Source organism: Nicotiana tabacum, chromosome 4, assembly GCF_000715075.1.
Source record: "Nicotiana tabacum cultivar K326 chromosome 4, ASM71507v2, whole genome shotgun sequence".
Classification (NCBI taxonomy): domain Eukaryota; kingdom Viridiplantae; phylum Streptophyta; class Magnoliopsida; order Solanales; family Solanaceae; genus Nicotiana; species Nicotiana tabacum.
The window spans coordinates 130,689,935-130,708,619 of record NC_134083.1 but is presented as its reverse complement, the minus strand read 5'-3'; the positions used below and the strand labels follow the sequence as shown (position 1 = coordinate 130,708,619).

The window sequence follows — 18,685 nt, the reverse complement described above, 5'->3', positions numbered from 1 at the left end:
GTGAGTGAAGTTGCCTCGTCCGGACTACCCAACTCATATGCTCACCACCGTTGATAAGTCGCTCCCTTAAGCTGGAACGTAGTGAACGCAACTCCACTAGACTCTACAATACCTATAGTACGGAGGATACGGTGGAAATTCTCAAGAAAACCCTAGGCATCCTCTGAAGCCAAGCCACTGAAAGTAGGTGGGTGATACTTCTTGTACCTCTCGAGCCTGAGTTGCTCCCCCTCAGAAGGTGCTACCCTAGCCTCGGGCTGAACTGGGCGATCGGGTGCACTGGTATGACCTCTGGGACCTGGTCAACCTAAACCCGCTGCTCTGGGATACGGGCGGCAGGAGCAAGTGGGATTAACCCTGCCTGAGCTAAAGTACCGAACATGCTCAGAAACTGGGTGAGAGTCTCCCGAAGTGCTAGGGAAGTAACAGGCATCTCAGGTGTCTGCTCTCCAGTTGGAGCTACTGGTGGCTCTTCTCTAGCAGCTCGTGTAGGTGCTTTGGCTGCACCACATGGACGTCCTCGGCCTCTACCCCAGCCCCAGCCTCTCACGGCTCTAGCAGGGGCGCGGGTGTCTGGTCATCTAATCCGGTTGTACGTGTCCTCATCATCTATACGAGAATAGAAAGACAGAAATTTAGAATCCCGAAGTCAATAATTTCGCATGATAAGGAATCAAAGAAGTGAAGCTTTTCCTAACAATTCCATAGCCTCCCGAAGATAAGTACAGACGTCTCCGTACCGATCCGCGAGACTCTACTAAACCTGCTTGTGACTCATAACACCTATGAACCTAGAGCTCTGATACCAATTTATCACGGCCCCAAATTCTCTCAGTAGGAAGTCGTAATGGTACCTAGTCTCTAAAACTAGGTAATCCTATCAACATGGGGAAAAAATTGAAATAATAACTTAAAAATCTCAAAACTTCAACAATCGTATAAATAAAATATGTAACTCAGAATGTACAACTCCCAAAACCTGGTGAAGTATAAGTCACAAGCTCTAGTAACAATTCTGAACAATCTTATACATCACTGTCTAAGATAGTGTAATGAAATAAGGAAAAACAGGATAGAAAGAGACTCTGAGGTATGCGGACGCGGGCAGGTGTACCTTGAAGTCTCCAAAGTAACCTCAGCTCGCTAATGCCAGGACTGATAGGAAGTACCTGGATCTGTACAAAAAGATGTGCAGAAGCGTAGTGTGAGTACACCACAGTCGTACCGAGTAAGTGCCAAGCCTAACCTCGATAGAGTAGTGATTAAGTCAGGTCAAGGCCCTACTGAAGATAATATGAAACAAGACGAAAGATATAACGATATAATGATGATGACAATGGAAATGAAATAATAAGAAATTTACGGAAAGTTAACAACACGGAATCAAGACAATTAATACAACACAGAATGAAACAAGGATTTACATGTTAAGGAAACAAACAACCAAGGCAAATACAGCAAATAGAGGAAGATTAACAAGGGCCACTACCGAGGTACCGCCTCGTAGTCCCAAATCATAAAAGTAACTCACAATATTTTCTTATATCACTGCGGGAGCCTTTATATTTAGTTTTGAAAATAATTTTTTCTGAAATAGCACCCCGTGTTTTAGCCCACCTTATCACACCGTATGGCTTCTAGTAGTTCCCTTACTAGCTAGCATATCAAGCCCACCTTATCTCAAACAAGATATTCCAAGAATAGCAATTTCAAGTAAAGAATTCACAGTTAAATAATGAGTACAGAATAAAAGGAAGCAAGTAATTCAACTAAACATGTAGGACAAGTTGCAAATAAGAGATAAGACAAGTAGACATGTGAAATTAGACTAAATATGGTAACTATAACATGTTAAAACAACTCAATTAAGCATGAAAGGAAACTACATAGCTAAAAACCAAAATTTTAATATTTAGCCCGTGTACACACTCGTCAACTTGCGTACATGGCCTTCACATATCACAATTATCACAACAATACCAAATCTTAAGGGAAATTTCTCCCACACAAGGTTAGACAAGTCACTTACCTCAAACAATGCTAAATCAATCAACTAGAAGGCCTTTCCCTCAATTTTCCAACTCCGAACGACTCTAATCTAGCCAAAACAATTTCATACTCTAAATATAACTATAGGAAACTAATTTAAACAATGAAATTACGATCTTTGCAAAGAATTGAAAAATCGACCCAAAACGTCACTCCGAGCTCGCGTCTCGGAACCCGATCAAAATTATAAAAACCCAACACCCATTCGATATCGAGTCCAACCATACAAGAATTATTCAAATCCAACTTCATTTCGCCTTTCAAAACTCAAAACTTTAGCCTAAGGAGTTTCTACCAATATTTTCTAATTTTCAACTCCAAAGCACCAATTAAATAATGAAATTAACAATAGGTTCATGTCAATTAATCAAAAATGAGTGATAACTGCTTAACCTAATGTTCTCTCTGAAAATCCTTCGAAATTTCGCCTCAAACCGAGCTCTCTATGTCCCAAAAGGAATTATGATTCAAACCCTCAAATTTTCCTTTTTCTGCCCAGCGACTTCCGCTTCTGCGGCCCTTGGGTCGCTTCTTCTACGCCGCACCAGCGGAAAAACCATCGCATGTGTGAAAAACACTTAAGTCCTCAATTTCCGCTTCTGCGGACCATGGCTCGCACCAGCGAGCCCGCTCCTGCGGAGTATTCTCCTCTTTTGCGAAGGACGACCAAGCAATCCCTCTTCCGCATCTGCGACCACATCTCCGCACTCGTGGATGCGCAGATGCGGTCCACTTATCGCACCCGCGATCCCAGCTGGGCTAAGCTATTTTCGCACCTGCGATTACCAGCTCGCTTTTGCGAGCCCGCACCTATGGTCAATCCCTCCGCAGGTGCGATGACACCAAAAAAGCCCAGCTTTAGTAGAACTCTAAGTCTAAAAAATGATCTGACTCATACCCGGGGCCCCCGGGGCCCTGTCCGAATATACCAACAAGTCCCAAAACACATGACAACCCTACTCGAGCTCAAAAGTTACGTCAAACAACACAAATTCTACGAATCGCAACCCAAATTCATGCCTAACCAATTATGAACTTCCAAATTTCTAACCCGATGCCGATTCATACCAAATCAACTCCGATTGAATTTAAATTTTGCACACAAGTCATAAATGAAATTACGGACCTATTTCAACTTCCGAAATAGGAATCCGCCCCTGATATAATAAATTTTACTCCCGGTCAAACATTTCAAAATCTTCCAACTTTCCAACTTTTGCTAATTTACTCCAAAACGACCTACGGACCTCCAAATTAACAATCGGACACGCTCCTAAGACCAAAATCACCCTATGAGATATTGGAACCGTCAAAACTCCATTCCAGAGTCATCTTCACACAAGTCAAACTATGGTCAACTCTTACGACTTAACCTTCCAACTTAGGGACTATGTGTCCCGCTTCACTCTGAAACTCACCCGAAACCAAAACCAACCACCCCGGCAAGTTACATAACTACAATGTAGCATAGAGGAAGAAAAATCTAGGGGATCGGGGCTAAAATACTCAAAAGTACCGCCCGGTCGATACATATGTTCACAAAAGCGAATTACCGCTCGCAAAAGCGAAAAACTACCCACCCTCATGATATCGCATTTGCGACACAATGGTCGTATTTGCGATTGTACCTTACTCGCAAAAGCGAGACATTCTTCGCAATTGCGAAGACCATCCAACCCAGCTTCAAGTCGCATTTGCGACCTTCCCATCGCAAAAGCGAATACCCCCAACTCGCATTTGCGACAGCCGCTTCGCATTTGCGAAGATCACAGCCCCTCCCTAGATATCGCATTTGCGAGTCCGATTTCGCAAAAGCGGGACTCGCAATTGTGAATAGGTGATCACAATTGCGGGACTTGCAGACCTGAAACACTAGACTCATCCGAGTCTCTCGGGCTCCAATCCGAACATGTACACAAGTGTAATAATATCTTACAAACTCGCTCGCTCACTCAAATCATCAAAATAACATCAAACATCAAGAATCGATCATCAAACTCAAGGATTTCAACTTACAACTTAAAACACTAATTCGAGGTCGTTTACCAAAAACATTGACCGTGGTCAACTCTACCCTCATTTTAAGTGAAAAATCACGTTTTCTTCAAAATTTCTCATAAAAGCTTTCTGAAAAGCAACACGAACCACGCACGCAAGTCATATAATACCAAATAGAGTTATGAGAGATCTTGAAACATAAAAATAAGGCTATTATTCAAAACGACCTATCGGGTCGTTACAAGTGGGTAGAAGTTTTCAGATTTTACATGTATGAAAAATGAGGCCAAGCCTTTAAATTTATAGACGAAGAAGGGTGAGATGGAGATGTGCAATCCAAAAGGTGCTTCTTTCATTTCTCATTCACACCCTTTAAAGAAAAACCCAAGAGATTCTCTCGGAGAGAGGCTACTCTTTCACCACTACGGCTGAGCGGGAAATTGTTAGAGATATGAAGGAGAAGCTGGCTTACATTGCTCTTGACTACGAACAAGAACATGAAACAGCAAAGACTAGCTCATCTGTGGAGAAGAACTATGAGCTGCCTGATGGACAGGTTATCACCATTGCCCGTGCTGAGAGATTCCGCTGTCCAGAAGTGCTATACCAACCCTCGATGATTGGAATGGAAGCTGCTGGCATTCACGAAACCACATACAATTCCATAATGAAATGTGACGTCGATATCAGAAAGGATATACGGAAATATTGTCCTCATATGGTTCCACAAAGTTGGCAGGAATTGCTGATCGATAGGATGAGCAAGGAAATTACAGCATTAGCCCCAACTAGTATGAAGATCAAGGTTGTTGCCTCACCTGAGAGGAAGTATAGTGTATGGATCGGAGGATCTATTTTGGCTTCCCTCAGCACATTCCAGCAGGTATGCAAATTTGCAGAAATGTTTTAACACTTCTTGCGCGCTTTATCTCTAAAAAGATGCAAATTGAGCTATTGCACTGTCTCATTGTATAGCCGAAAGTGTTAAGCTCACAGAAATTAAGATAATAGATTCCTTTGGCTGTAATAGCAAACTCCTTAATTGGCTTATTTGCTATGGTTGAGAAATGCTGATTACCTGAGAACTAATGCTGACTAGTAATTTCTATGCAAAATGTTGATCGATTTAAGCTGAAAGGTGATTATACATTTGTTGAGATGGTGCAAGACATTTCTTATATCTATTTATTTTTCCTGAGTGCAGATGTGGATAGCAAAGGCAGAGTACGATGAATCTGGGCCTTCAATTGTTCACAGAAAATGCTTCTAAATATAGCTGCTCAGAAAGAAAACAGTTCATTATAAATTCATTTTTTTCATAAATGTTTTCGTGTAGAAGAGCGTATGTCAAATGTTATTGTGATTTGAATTCGATAAGAGTTTCTAACGAATGATTATTATATTATTACTCAACAACAAACCACTGAGAGTGGAGTGTACGCAAATCTTATGTTATATTAGTTTGTGTTTGATGGAACTATTTGAAAAGAGGTTATTTTGTCCCTCATTTAAAAAATAAAGAAAGCAAGAAATGTTTAAAAGCACTTCTTTGTCTTATACAGTTTGAAAATTGTAAATGATGTTTTGGAGGAAAATTCAAATTTGACTATATTATTAATAGTCCAGATTTGGCACTTGAGCACTTGGGGCGATTAATTGGGCTTTGGGCCAATTAAGTAGTCCATAATTAATATTTTAGTCACATATAATTTCATTAATTAATTAAAAATATTTTTAAATTAATATCAGGAAAAACGCTTTTTGACAATCTTTTTTTTAAAATTCAAAAAAGGTGACCATTGATTTTAAAAGGTACCTATTTATGAAGAGACGGTGTATTAATTTCAATAGACTCCTAGAGGTATTATAAATACCCATATCATTTCCAAAACGAAATACATCTTCACATTTTCATCTCTTTCTTTTCTACTTATTTTCTAAAACTCACAAATATTATGTTCTTGTGGGAAATTCGAGTTAATTGCTGAAACTCGAATTTCAATGACTTTGTAAATCCCGGAGGAATTCTGCTATTATCCCCGCAGCAACAAAGTGGGAAGCTTAAATTTCTTAAGGACAGTGATTACGCTATCGAAGCCAGCTTATTTCATCCCATTATTTTTCTAACACCTTACCCCTACCTTATGAAGGTAGAGGGGTTATTTTTAATAGACCCCCGGCTCGAGAAAGAAACTAACAAAAAGTAGAAACAACAAGTAGTGACCATAGTAAGCAAATGTGATATATAAATTGAAAGGACAGAGACAACATATAGTAAAAGAAATCTGTAGATACGAAGAAACGAAAATACGAGACTAATACTAATGTTACCGGCGTGAAAACGCTTAACCACCACCTTAATGCTCAATAAGGGTGTTCACAAAAACCCGAAAAATCGAACCAAACCGATCAAAAAAATTGTTACTTTTTTGGTTTGATTTGGTTTGGGTTTTGAATTTAAAAATCGATCAAATTTGGTTTGGTTTTGCTTTTAATAAAAATATAGCCGGAAAAACTCGAACAAAACTGACTATAAAAGTAGCTATTTAAAATTTATTATTATAATTATATTTTTATTAAAAACAATCTTAAGATTTATGGTACATGGTAATCGTTTTTACTTTTTGTCTAATTCTTTGCCATTATAATAATCTATTTTTTTGCCTTCCCTAGACCATATGTGAATGCGGAATATTTTGTGCACCGGTCTGCCCCCCTCACCCCCTTTTATTTTGCCTTTAAATTATAGTTCGATTGGTAGTTTCCTTTGCTAAGTACAAGAATCTATTTCATGTTTAAAATAATCTATTTTTAATTGAGTTCTTAAATTATTCATTGCTATTTCAACTATCATCAATATAATCTTGTTAAATGATAGATTTCTCAAAGAGCAATTGGTTTGATAGGGTTACATTGAAAATGTGGTCGTCAGAATATGTGTTTTGTAGTGTATGTCTCATATTAATGGAAACGCCGATAAATAACCGAAAAATCGACAAAAACCTAATCGATAAAAAATTGACTTAATTAATTTGGTTTGGTTTCAATATATGAAAAACCGACTTACTTGGTGTGGTTTTTTTTATAGGAAAAAATCGATCCAAACCGAACCATGAAACCCCGCTATTTCTCAACCTCGATACCCTCCTCAAGGGTAATGGTTGACAATTTCTTTATCCAAATATGTAATTTCCTTCATTTCCCTTAAATCTTTTTGCCCCTTATAGCTTTTTCAGTCTTCAAAGCAGATCACGCGAAATTTACCATGTCTAAAAACAAGATGGTGCAACACACAAAACTATGTATTCCAAGTCACCTTAAATAGATTACTAGCCATAACTTACTACAAACAACACAGAATGCAAATCTCCAACGTTATTAGAGTAACATTTCACCCTAGGGACAGGGGAGTTAGTTATTTGACAGGCTTACACAGACTCTGGTTATTACTAGACATAGGGAAAATATACTTAGGCATAGTCACAAAACCCAAATGAACACTTCTGACCAGGAGAGCAAACATTAGAACACTTGCCACAATTGCCATTGTCTTTCTGGATGTCCACACAGATCCCACCACAGCATCTCGTTCCAAGGTTACAGACAAGGCCACAGGAGCCACAGTTGAACCTGTTGGTGGACACATCAACACAACTGTAGTTGAAACAACATGTATTGCGTTCCGATAATCTCTTGCAAGTTTTGCAGATCAAGTTGTAGTCGGTAGAATTTGTCGAGTATTCTCCTAGCTTTCTGGGAGGAGGAAATGCACCTTTTCGCGCAGAAAGAGCAACATCGGTGTAAGAGTTTGTAGTTGCATTTCTACGGTTTGTCTCGGGTATAGACATTGTGGTAATTGGTGTGCTAGAAAGAGTGAGGATGATGAGAATGAGAAGGTTGATAAAAGCCATAATTTGATACTGGTGGTTTCTGCTGAGCTTCAACAAGGTTTTATAGCTATACAAGATGGTATCAGAACATAATGTCAAATGCTAAAATCTGAAACAACATGACTTGTTTTTTCGATCATAACTAGAACCCCAAGAATTTGGGGGGTAATCTGCAATAAGTCAAAGTTGTATTCCCCAACTGTCTATTACAGTTGCCTGTAAGTTGGTGAGGAACATAAATGGAGCTTTGATAAATGTCAAAACCTATGCAGCTTAGAGTTTGAACTTGTTAGTTCAGATCTTGGATTTACAATTCCAGCCCAAAATTATTTGTTCTTGGAAGCTTGAACCTAAACCAAAATAAGGTGATTTAATACTTATAAGGAGATATAATGAGTCTTTTTTTCTACTATGCCCTGAAGTTTTTGCTAACAAGAATGTACAAAAAAGGATATTTAAACAGAGATTAATAGTAAAAAGTTACAGCCCTAGGGTCATTATGCATAATTCTGATTGTCTTTTGATTGTTTAGGAGATCTTACTGCATGTTACAAACAAAATCATTAATTTGAGTTAAAAATAATTTTAATCACACAATTTCATAGACAAAATTATACTTTCCTCAAATCTACAGTGCCTTTCACTTGCCTATATTAGCTTTGCTATATCGTTTAGTTGAACATGATTATGACAACTTGAAGTTTGCATATTTGCATTATATGAACAGGTTGAATCAGCAATGCTCCAATTATATTGAATGAATGAATCAGTTACCAAGAGGAAAATCCTAATAGAACTAAAATGGCGAGTTGCATGGTCTGAACTGATATAGGAGACGGGATGAGCTTCTTTTTCTTCTTACTGCTACAATCGCTTGGAATTATGAGAAGTCTCCCTTGAATATTGAATCACTGATATAAAGCAAAAAGATAATCAATACGAAAGTCGCCCATAAGATGTACAGCAAAATATTTTGTAGCTTCAATCCTTCCCATGTTCGAGTACTCAGAATAACATGATTAGGTTAAGTCTTTCGCCACTTTGGTCCTCGGTAAGCTTTCAAAGTATGTTTTCACTGCTAGAAGACTCCTTCCTGTCAACTTGACACCTATTCACATGGTTGAGCTAGTCAACAGACAAGGATTCAATTAAGCATCATGAAAACTGATAGGCAGCATTGTGATTCTTCCTTTGAATGATTGTGAAGATTCCGCTTCAACCACCTTGACATTACAGTTTACAGGATTATGTAGGTCCAGTGCGCATTATATGTGTGGTGAAATCAAGCGATAATACTCTTCATTCCTCAGATGTAGCTTCTGGACTATCTGTACTAGCTAGATCCACTAACACAGATTGTTATATAAGCCCTCTAGCTGCTTTAGGTGAATCCAAATGTTATCCCCTAAATTTGGGGATCATCATTTTCTCTCGACTAGTTCATTGCTGTTGTTGTTAGCTTCTCTGTACTTATTTCTCCACACAGATCTCACCCGCAGATATATTATTACCATAACTCACAATCACATTCAGTGTTTTCTTTTTCCTTTTGAGCATCTGCAAACATATACAGCTCGGGGCGAGGGAATTAAAGGCCCGAACAGTTCAGAATTGTTATATACTCAAGAATGAACCCTTCAGTGAAAGTCAGATACATTCTACTCGAGGATGAAATTTCACCAAAATTGACAATATTCAATGTCATAACTTCTCATTCTTTGTTTTTCTCTTATCAAATTACAGAAACATGGAAGTAAGAGAATGAAATAACAACGCAACATTACATATCAAAAGCAACAGCTTGACAAAATAAGAAATACAGAAAACCGTTAGAGAGATATGTTACTGACATAAATAATGTAGTTACTATTTCTTACCATGGACAGAAGAATATAGTGAGTCGATGTTACTTAGAAGCCAAAGCAAAATCTTTGCCTTCTAACAAGTCAGAATGGAATGAACTTCCATTTGAAGTGCATAACAACTTTACCTAATACGTATCACTTATCAGACGCCTGTGCCGGTTGTAATGTTTCTCAATGAAGACCTTGGAAGCTCCTTCAACAGTTCTGCGCCATGTCTATACATATGAAAAGAGAAACAAAAAGGTGATTTTAGAACAAATCCATCAGTTTAAGTTTACAATTGCAGATGTGAATAGGTAAAACTAACTGATGAAATAAGGATTGTCTCTTTTGCACAAGACGATCATTAAGCTCTGCAGGCACGTACTGACGATTGTCTCATGTAGACTCTGCCGAATACAAGTGATTCGAAGCCTTGGAAGAATGAGACTTATCGATATTGTTCAGTATATATCTACAGAATGATAATGCACATTTAACATATGGTTTCAAGGCCTTTAGTGTCATTGACTAGCAAAATGACAATGAGAATAGCTTTCATTTCATAAGCCTTATTTTCATTCTTGCTGCAGTCTCTACACCTACATCATCTGGGCAAAATAGAACACTTCTGTGATAAAGTATCATTCTTGCACCGAGCAAATCAAAGGCAAATTCAGGATTTAATATCTGTGGGTTCAACTTTTAAGGCTCTTAGCATTGAACCTATTATAATTTTATATACTTATTTGTTGCCATTTTAGTATATTTTTACACATAAGTTTATACTTCACGTTAAAAGTGTTGGGTTCAGATGGACCCGGCACTGGATCCGCCTTTGGAGCCAATCACGAGTTGAATGTAATGCAGGAGCACAGCCCATATACTGAATGTGCTGAAGAATCTTTATTAAATGGCCGTATTTGACGGATTCAACCAACCTGCTACGTACTTCTATTGGGACTGACAACCGAGACACATTGTTTATGCTGATGCAAATCCAGATTACTTTCTTTTCAATGTAGTTAATATATCAGATTCAAATGCAATGTCAATAATTGCCAATCGATTTCAAGTCTCCTTCTAATGCAACAATTCCACGGCTAGTGGTGGATGTAGAGTGTTAGTTATCGCCTTATCGGTTCATCCAAATCCAGTAACTTTGACTCGGACCATGTATATGTATTAAAAGATTCCCTAAATGAGTACATTTACTTGATTTCGGATCTAGTAAATCAAATGAGTTGCGGTAGAATTCCAAACTCACACTCATAAAATTCAAATTCTGGATTCGCCTTTTTGTTTTCCTACCGGGTAGTAGCAAAGTTTCTCATGCCAATAGGAAATTACTTATTTCTTGGACCATTTCCTTAACCATGTATATCTCTGCTTAAATGATAAATTTCCAATTCTTATCACATAAATAAAGCAAGCAAATTTTAGTTTGCCCCAGTAGTCAATCTTCTCCCATCTCCCCCCAGACTCAAGACAGGCTAAGACAATCCCCACCAATATACCACAAATTTAATGAAGAATCTAATATATAAACTAGTACAGCAAAAGTATTAGAATGTCAAGAAGTTGTGGAAAGCTAACCTTCTCAATAGTACCCAAAAAGGATCTGTTCCTGAAATCCCTAGCTCTACTCTTAGTTTTTCCAATTCCTAAACGCCGAATCAATGCCACGGATCGTTGAGAACCAACAGGAGGTAGAAGGGACTTCCTCTCACCCAAAACAGTAGTAGTGCTGCTCCCATCGGCAGTGGGTTGTATTCTTTTCCTGCGTTTAGCTAACCCGAGTTCCTTCTTAGCTAAAGCTTTATCTTCTGATTCAGAACCCATCTCTGCAAACTTCCTTAGAAGCTGATCTGATGATGCTTTTGTTACATGTTGAACTGTAGCAGCAGCAGCATTTTCCTTTGTTTCCATTTATGATGATTATAAAAAAAAAGAGACAAATAAATTTGATAGGAAAATAGACAACAAGAAGAAGAAAACCAAGAATCAAGAAAATGAAAGAGAGAGATTATTTGGAGATTTAATTTGTTTTCAGTACGAAAGTGATGTAAATTGTGGAAGACGAGGTTAATGCCTAATATGTGGGAAGAATGGACCGTTGGAAGAGAATAATGGATTTGAATAATATAATGTAAGAAGGGGAGAAATAGCCGTTGGGATAAGCAAAACCTATACTTGCATTATTTAACTACTGTGGTGAAGTTATTAAACATTGGTGTATTTGTTTTGCTTAACGAGATATAAGTTGACTGGTCAATAAGTTGCGCCAAATGGATAATATTTCCAACCATGTACAGTTAAAGTAAATGTAAAAAAGAAGTGTGACCTTGGAAAAGAAAACTACATCTGTGACCCAAAAAAAAGAAAAAAACAGAATTAACTTTTATACCACAATTATGAAATTATTTATCTCATTTACAAGGTGGGATATATAATTCAAATTATTATCTTAGGATAACCTAATTTTGAACCAAACGATCCCCAGGAGGTGGATAGGTAATACTAGTTATAATTAAGGTTGTCCAACGGGACGGCCGTCCCATCCCATATCCCGTCCCAACCCACTTAAATCTAAACGGGATGAAGCCATGTTAAACGGTACATGGGATGGGACGGGATGTCCATTTCGTCCCGTTTATCCCGTTTCCGTCTTGTCCTGTCCTGTCCCGTCCCGCCTGTCTCACGTATTTTTTAATTTTTTTTTTTAAATATAGCCGTTGGGCAACGACCTCCATTGCAAATTTAGTCGTTCCCAATGGCTATAAACGGCAATATTTGCCCCCCTCCCCCCAAACTTTAAATATAACCCCTAAGTTTATTAAATTATACTTTGGCCCTATTTTTAACTATAAATACTATATCCTTCTTCATTTTTTCCCACAAAAATCAATCATTCTCTCTCAAATTTCTTACATTCTATCTATATTATTCTCTCAATTTTCTCACAATCAAGTGATCAACTAAGTTTCAAGTATTTTGGCAAATATTTGGAGCAACTTTCAAGTTTCAAATTAATTCGTCAAGTATTTGGAACAATTTTTTTGGGCAATTTCTTCAAGTTTTAATATTTAATCACGATGCACTCATTCCATCTCCTAATTTTAATATATAATTTTTGTGTATCATTTTAGTGCTTAATTTTTATGTTTACTTTACGTGTTCTATTTTCGTATTTCATTTGTGTGTTTAATTTTTGTGTTAACTTTTTAAATTTAATTTCGTATTTAAATTATGGCACCTAAAAATGTATTTGGCCTATTTAAAAAAAGTAGTAAAAAATATAGTAAAGGTGATAGTAGTAGTAATCATAATCCTAATCCTAGTCTTAATCCTAATCATTCTCCTAGAATTAGAAAACATATAGATGAAATGACTCATGTTCATGAAACTTTATTTTCTCAACCCCTTCATGTTATAATATTAATTTCGGAGAACAACTAGATCATGAAACTTTACAAAGATAATTTGAAAATGATATTTTTATTGAGGAAGAAGAATTAGATGAAGCACCCACTAGAAGAATTAGTTGTAAAAGATGGTATTAATTTATTTTCTTATCTTAATCAAGGATTGGAAAGTATTAAAGACGAAGAAGGCAACAAACAACTTTTGGCATGGTGGAGGAAGCGTGGCAAGGCTTTTCCAACACTTTTAATAATGGCCCGAGATATCCTGGCTATTCAAGCATCATCAGTAGCATCGGAGAGTGCTTTTAGCGCGGCAACATTTCAAATCGGAGATCATAGACATTCATTAATGGAGGACAGCCTAGAGATTTCCATTTTATTTAGAGATTGGATTAATTCAGAAAGAAGAAATCTTGGTTTTGAAAAATTAACCACTAGGGAAGAAGAAGAATACAATGAGATACTTAGAACTGGGAGCGATGACGGCATGGAACTCATGGAATATCAATCAACATTGCCAATTCCAGAACAATGTCCGAGAGAAATTATAGATAAGTTACGACGAAACTATATAGGAGCTTACAAATATTAGTATGATAATTTGTAACTGGCTACTAAGAGGCGTAGTTCAAACAGAATCCTTCCTAGAAGGTGGTTGCGTAGATTAGGTGTTCTTCAAAAGAATTATATTTATATGTGAAATTTAAAAGTTCTATTAATAAAATAATACTCTATTATAATTAATAATATATTTTATTACAAGTCTTTTGTTTTAATATTTTATAATTCTTTACTTAGTTTCCTAATTTTATTATAATTTATTAAGTTTTAAATTTACTAAATAAGTCAAAAAACTAGCCATTGCAAACTTTAAAAACTTAGTCATTGTCAAAAAATTAGTTGTTGCCAAACTTAATGCTTAAATAATTAAATTTTGTTTTTTTTTAAAACGGTCTACTTAAGGCCCGCGAAACCGTCATGTCCCGTCCCGTTTGTTAGCGGGATGGGATGGGCCTACCGTTTCGTCCTGTTTAGGCCCGTCCTGCCACCGTCCCGGCTAAATGTCGTCTCGTCCCGTCCCGTTTATTTGGTCTTGTCCCGTCCCGTCCCGTTTATTTGGTCTCGTCCCTTCCCGTCCTGTTGGACAGCCTTAGTTATAATCAAAGGATTATAATATTAGAATAACTTTATTTTGAACCATACGATCCCTAAGAGTTGATGTACAACCCTATTTGTGAATATGCTTGGTTTAAGTTGGACATATGGATAATTACATCTTAATCCATTCTATTAAGCCTGTCAGGTGCCACATCAGATTTTTCGAAGAAAAATATATTTTTGGGCCAAGTTTATACTTTATATTTTATTTATCTAGGCCTTAATTAGATGACTTTTATGTTTAAGAAAACAAATGACTTTTGTGTGATAAGCCTTTACTTGAATGACCATGGGCAAAATGTTCCCAAATAACTTTTGTTCTGCCCCTAATTAATTAATTAATGCATATACAAGTTACCATTGCTCATATCCAAATTTAAGTTATATCTGCGCTCGATTTTACGCGATATAATCATATTTAATGTTTCTTTTATAACTTTTACCGCTCCAAGAACATCAAGTGTAGGTCTTAAGGCATTACGTTCAGTCACATTTATATTTGGTGAATATAATTAGATTTATGAAAGTTTACATAGGAGCAAATGAAAATATTGCTTCCAACTCTGTGTTGGGTTCATTCCGAGGTCACTAACTAATCATTCTTAAGAAGATAATCTTGAGATTTAAGGAAGAAAATACTTTTTTACTATTACAGGGCAGATTAATTAAATACATGCATGAGCAATCACATTGTATTGAGTAAAATTTACAGATGACAAGTAGATGCTTCCCGAATAGACACGTGGTAGTGAAGAGAAGTGGAAGATGAGTAAGCAAATAGCTTACATCGAAAATAGGTATGTGACCGGTATGTATAAGTCCCGAAGGCATCTTGAACGGAGACGAGAATTTGAAAGTAAGATACCGGTTAGAAAAGTCAACATTAAAGGAGCAACCGTTATAGAAAATAGCATTTATTGTCAATCGTTATGCATCTATCAAGAAGGGGTTTTACTCACCTTGAAAAGGAGCATAATTTGAGGATCTTATCCCCTCTAATTTAGCTATAAATACTGAAATTTGTACTCATTGAAGGATACGAAATACTTGTAAGAAAAAAGGCTGATAGTATTCTCTCATCCTATAAAGTTTTATTTTACTACTATTAAGATTCTCGCATTGTTCTTGTCTCCAGAGAGATCAATTTGAAGCTCAGGCTTGTCTTTTCTTCAATTATTTTTATTTTACTCGCTTTGCTTTTTGTTATTTAATTTTACTGGGCTATAAATCACGTTACAGATTTAATTGTACCGTTTTACGGGTAAACAGTTTGGCATTTACCCAGGGACATAGACAATCACGGTATTACTTTGATATATTCCTCTTTTACTAACGTACTTTGAAGTGTTTCTATAGTAAGCAAAAAATAACTATGGCACTCAATGATGTCAACAACTCGCTCAATGCTAGAACAAACAACGGCAACGAGCATGTGGATGATTTCCATGGTGGGGATCAGCAGGATGATTCAACAAGTGAAACCCGTATCGACGTGAATGAGACAACTCTGAACCGGAAAGAATAAAATACTCGGCATGCATGGAGTCCTACCGCTGATGATATGGATGATGAACCCGTTGCTGATACGGTAAAAGTTTTGAGAGCACAGCAATGAGAAATCATGAATCATCTCTCAATACATGAAGAAATAATGACTGAACTCCACCAAGCGCTATGGGTTGCTTCAAATAATTCCAACGGTGGAGTTCGAGCTCCTCTTGGGGTGCCTATAAATCAGACGGCGCCAAGAACCGATAACATCACTTCAAGGGAGGAGTTCAGATCGAATAATAACCAAGCAGGTAGTGCAGGCAGTGGATCCGAAAATGATAACAACACAGATGATCCTTTTAAGACCGAGCTCATGAGGTTCATTAGGGAAATGTATGCTCGAATAGATCAAAATGCTAAAGAATTTCATACTCTGATGGATCATATCCGGGGGCAACCCCGGTCCTGAAGGACCTGGACTCAAAGAAGTATATTCAGTTGTCGTTCAAACCAAGTGCGGCCCTGGAGTTGATTCCAAAGAGATTCAAGATGCCAGATATTCCAAAATACGATGGAACATTGATATTCAGCTTAATGTATGCATATTTTGATGTATATTGCCTCACATTGTACTACTGTATCGTAGATTTTGGATTTGTAATATAATAATTTGTGCTAAGTTGTGGTATTTCTATGTGTAGGAATCATTCGGATGCGATTTGGGACGAAAGTGTGCGAATTGGAGCGAAAATGGGAAGAAAAGGCAAAACTGCACATTTGAAGGCCACAGGCAGCGCGGGTGGCGCACAAAACAGAAAGTAGGAAAGTTGAGCGCCAGAGCCAGCGCCCCATGCTGCCCTGGACGCTCAAAATGGTAACATGTCCTATTTCGACTAGGACTCAGTTATTTCGACCCAAAATGTCCCCAACTCATATAAAAGCCAACCTAAACCTATTTTGAGGGGGAGGACGTGACTTTGGGAGAAAAATAAAAGTACGAAACACTTGGGAGCACGGATTTGATCAATTCTTACATTCTTCTTCTAGTATTCATTGATTTTATGTTTGAAAACATTATCTTTGATGATTGTATGAACATGAATGGCTAAGAACCCTATTGCTTTGGGGTCATGGGTGCTACATGAATATTGACGTTTGAAGTTTAAATTGATGAGCATGATTTTATCATATTGGGTTATTTATTTAATTCTATTTTTAATTATTTTGCTGAGTCGATAATAGTGAAATACTATCTACGAATCTAGAGTTGAACTCTAAAGTGAGAATTCTAGATTGCAGATAGAATTAAATAGAGCAAGTTCTTGAACCTGGGCATCGGGAAACGGATTCGCAATTAGGATAGAAATATACCTAATTGCCTTGCTTTGTTGGACTACAGGAAGTATAAATGCATTCTTGTTAGTCTTAATTCCATAGACATATAGGTATTAAGTTAGCTTGATTAGGCGAGTAAGAACTCGATAGATTCTTATGAGTAATATCAACCCTGTCAATCAACAATTCAGATAAATTAATTAGTCATTTAACCCAAGAACGCAACAAGATTGTTAGCTAGCCTATGACCCTGGAACACTCTCTCCTACTAAAGTTTTATTCGAAATTGCGTAAGTGTTGTGGTTGATTTCTAGTTATTTCATTACTTGATAGTCTCTTAGGTAGTAAATTAGTCACTTACATATTTTGTGAGAAATCTCTTGAATCGATAGGTTATTTAAGTTTGAATCTGTCAAAATTTAATCATAAGCCTCCGTGGGAACGATACTCTACTCACTACTATATTACTTGACGACACGTATACTTGCATGCGTGTGTTTGGTCTCAACAAGTTTTTGGCGTTATTGTCGGGGACTTAGAAATTAGCTACTTGTATGAGTTAAGCTTTTATTAGTTATTTGTTCAAGTTTTAATTTTTAGTTTATCATGTTTATGTTAACGCGGGCTCTTCTCTTGAATATGGAGAAGAAGAAGCACAAACAACCTCCTTCCTCTTGATCCTGAAATTGAACGAACACTTCATAGAGTGAGGAGGGAAGTCGAAGCTATAACAAGAATAGAAAGAGAGTTGGACATTGTAGTTCAACCACAGCCAATAGAGATGGCAGGTAATGAAGAGCGTCCAGTGATAGAAGCTGTAAGGCCTAATCTTGCGAATATGACTCAGGCTATTGTGAAACCTAATATCATTGGTCACTTTGAACTCTAACGGTACATGGTACAGCTGATTCAGTCCACAGGGCAATATGTGGGTCTATCTCATGAAGACCCGCAGAGGCACATTCAAAACTTCCTGGAAATTACAGACACTTACAATTATCCGAACATTTCCAAGGACTATGTCAGGATGACACTGTTTCCCTTTCCACTATTGGGGTAAACTAAGTAATGGTTGCAAAAGGAACCTACAAACTCAATCCACACTTGGGATGATCTAGCAAAGAAATTCTTAATCAAGTTTTCCCTACTAAGAAGACAAAGTCGCTGAGGAGACAGATTCTTGGGTTCCAACAACGGGATGGCGAGACTCTTCGTCAAGCTTGGGAAAGATACAAGAAGCTACTCAGAGACTGCCCGCATCATTGTGAGACTGATGAGGTGTTGGGTCATACTTTCATTGATGGGATGGACGAGACATCAAAGATGAATCTTGATTCAGCTTGTAAGGGTAGTTGCATGGCAATGCCGTATAGTGAAATCCATCTCCTGCTAAACAACTTCACTGCTAATGATCATAATTGGCAAGGATATGGGGAATCACGAAGAGCAATTAAAAAGATAGCAGTCGGTGTAATTGAGCTTGATGACTTTTTAT

General features: G+C 37.3%; 3 protein-coding genes across 3 annotated transcripts in view; 1 reads left to right on the top strand and 2 right to left on the bottom strand.

Annotated features, from left to right (window-relative positions):
* The window catches only part of LOC107779180 (actin-like), a 32,576-nt gene extending 27,259 nt beyond the window's left edge, over positions 1–5,317 (top strand). Inside the window, exons 2-3 of the mRNA XM_075251044.1 lie at positions 4,426–4,930; positions 5,252–5,317. Of these exons, the coding sequence (XP_075107145.1) occupies positions 4,426–4,930; positions 5,252–5,317 (571 nt within the window). The remainder of the gene's footprint in view (positions 1–4,425; positions 4,931–5,251) is intronic.
* A 2,040-nt stretch (positions 5,318–7,357) lies between these two features.
* On the bottom strand, positions 7,358–7,964 carry LOC107779181 (protein STIG1). The gene has a single exon (NM_001425819.1). The coding sequence runs from the start codon at positions 7,956–7,958 to the stop codon at positions 7,518–7,520; it is 441 nt and encodes a 146-aa protein (NP_001412748.1). The 5' UTR covers positions 7,959–7,964; the 3' UTR covers positions 7,358–7,517.
* A 704-nt stretch (positions 7,965–8,668) lies between these two features.
* On the bottom strand, positions 8,669–11,904 carry LOC107779178 (uncharacterized). Its single transcript, XM_016599545.2, has 2 exons — positions 11,378–11,904; positions 8,669–10,017 (listed from the first exon to the last, which is right to left on the bottom strand). The coding sequence occupies exons 1-2, from the start codon at positions 11,708–11,710 to the stop codon at positions 9,928–9,930; spliced, it is 423 nt and encodes a 140-aa protein (XP_016455031.1). The 5' UTR covers positions 11,711–11,904; the 3' UTR covers positions 8,669–9,927.
* Between the last annotated feature and the right edge of the window lie 6,781 nt (positions 11,905–18,685).

Coding starts and splice junctions, on each gene's coding strand:
- LOC107779178 (XM_016599545.2), bottom strand. CDS start 11,710: ATGGAAACAAAGGAAAATGCTGCTGCTGCTACAGTTCAACATGTAACA. Junction 10,018..11,377: donor TTTTGGGTACTATTGAGAAG/GTTAGCTTTCCA, acceptor TCATATGTATAG/ACATGGCGCAGAACTGTTGA.
- LOC107779181 (NM_001425819.1), bottom strand. CDS start 7,958: ATGGCTTTTATCAACCTTCTCATTCTCATCATCCTCACTCTTTCTAGC.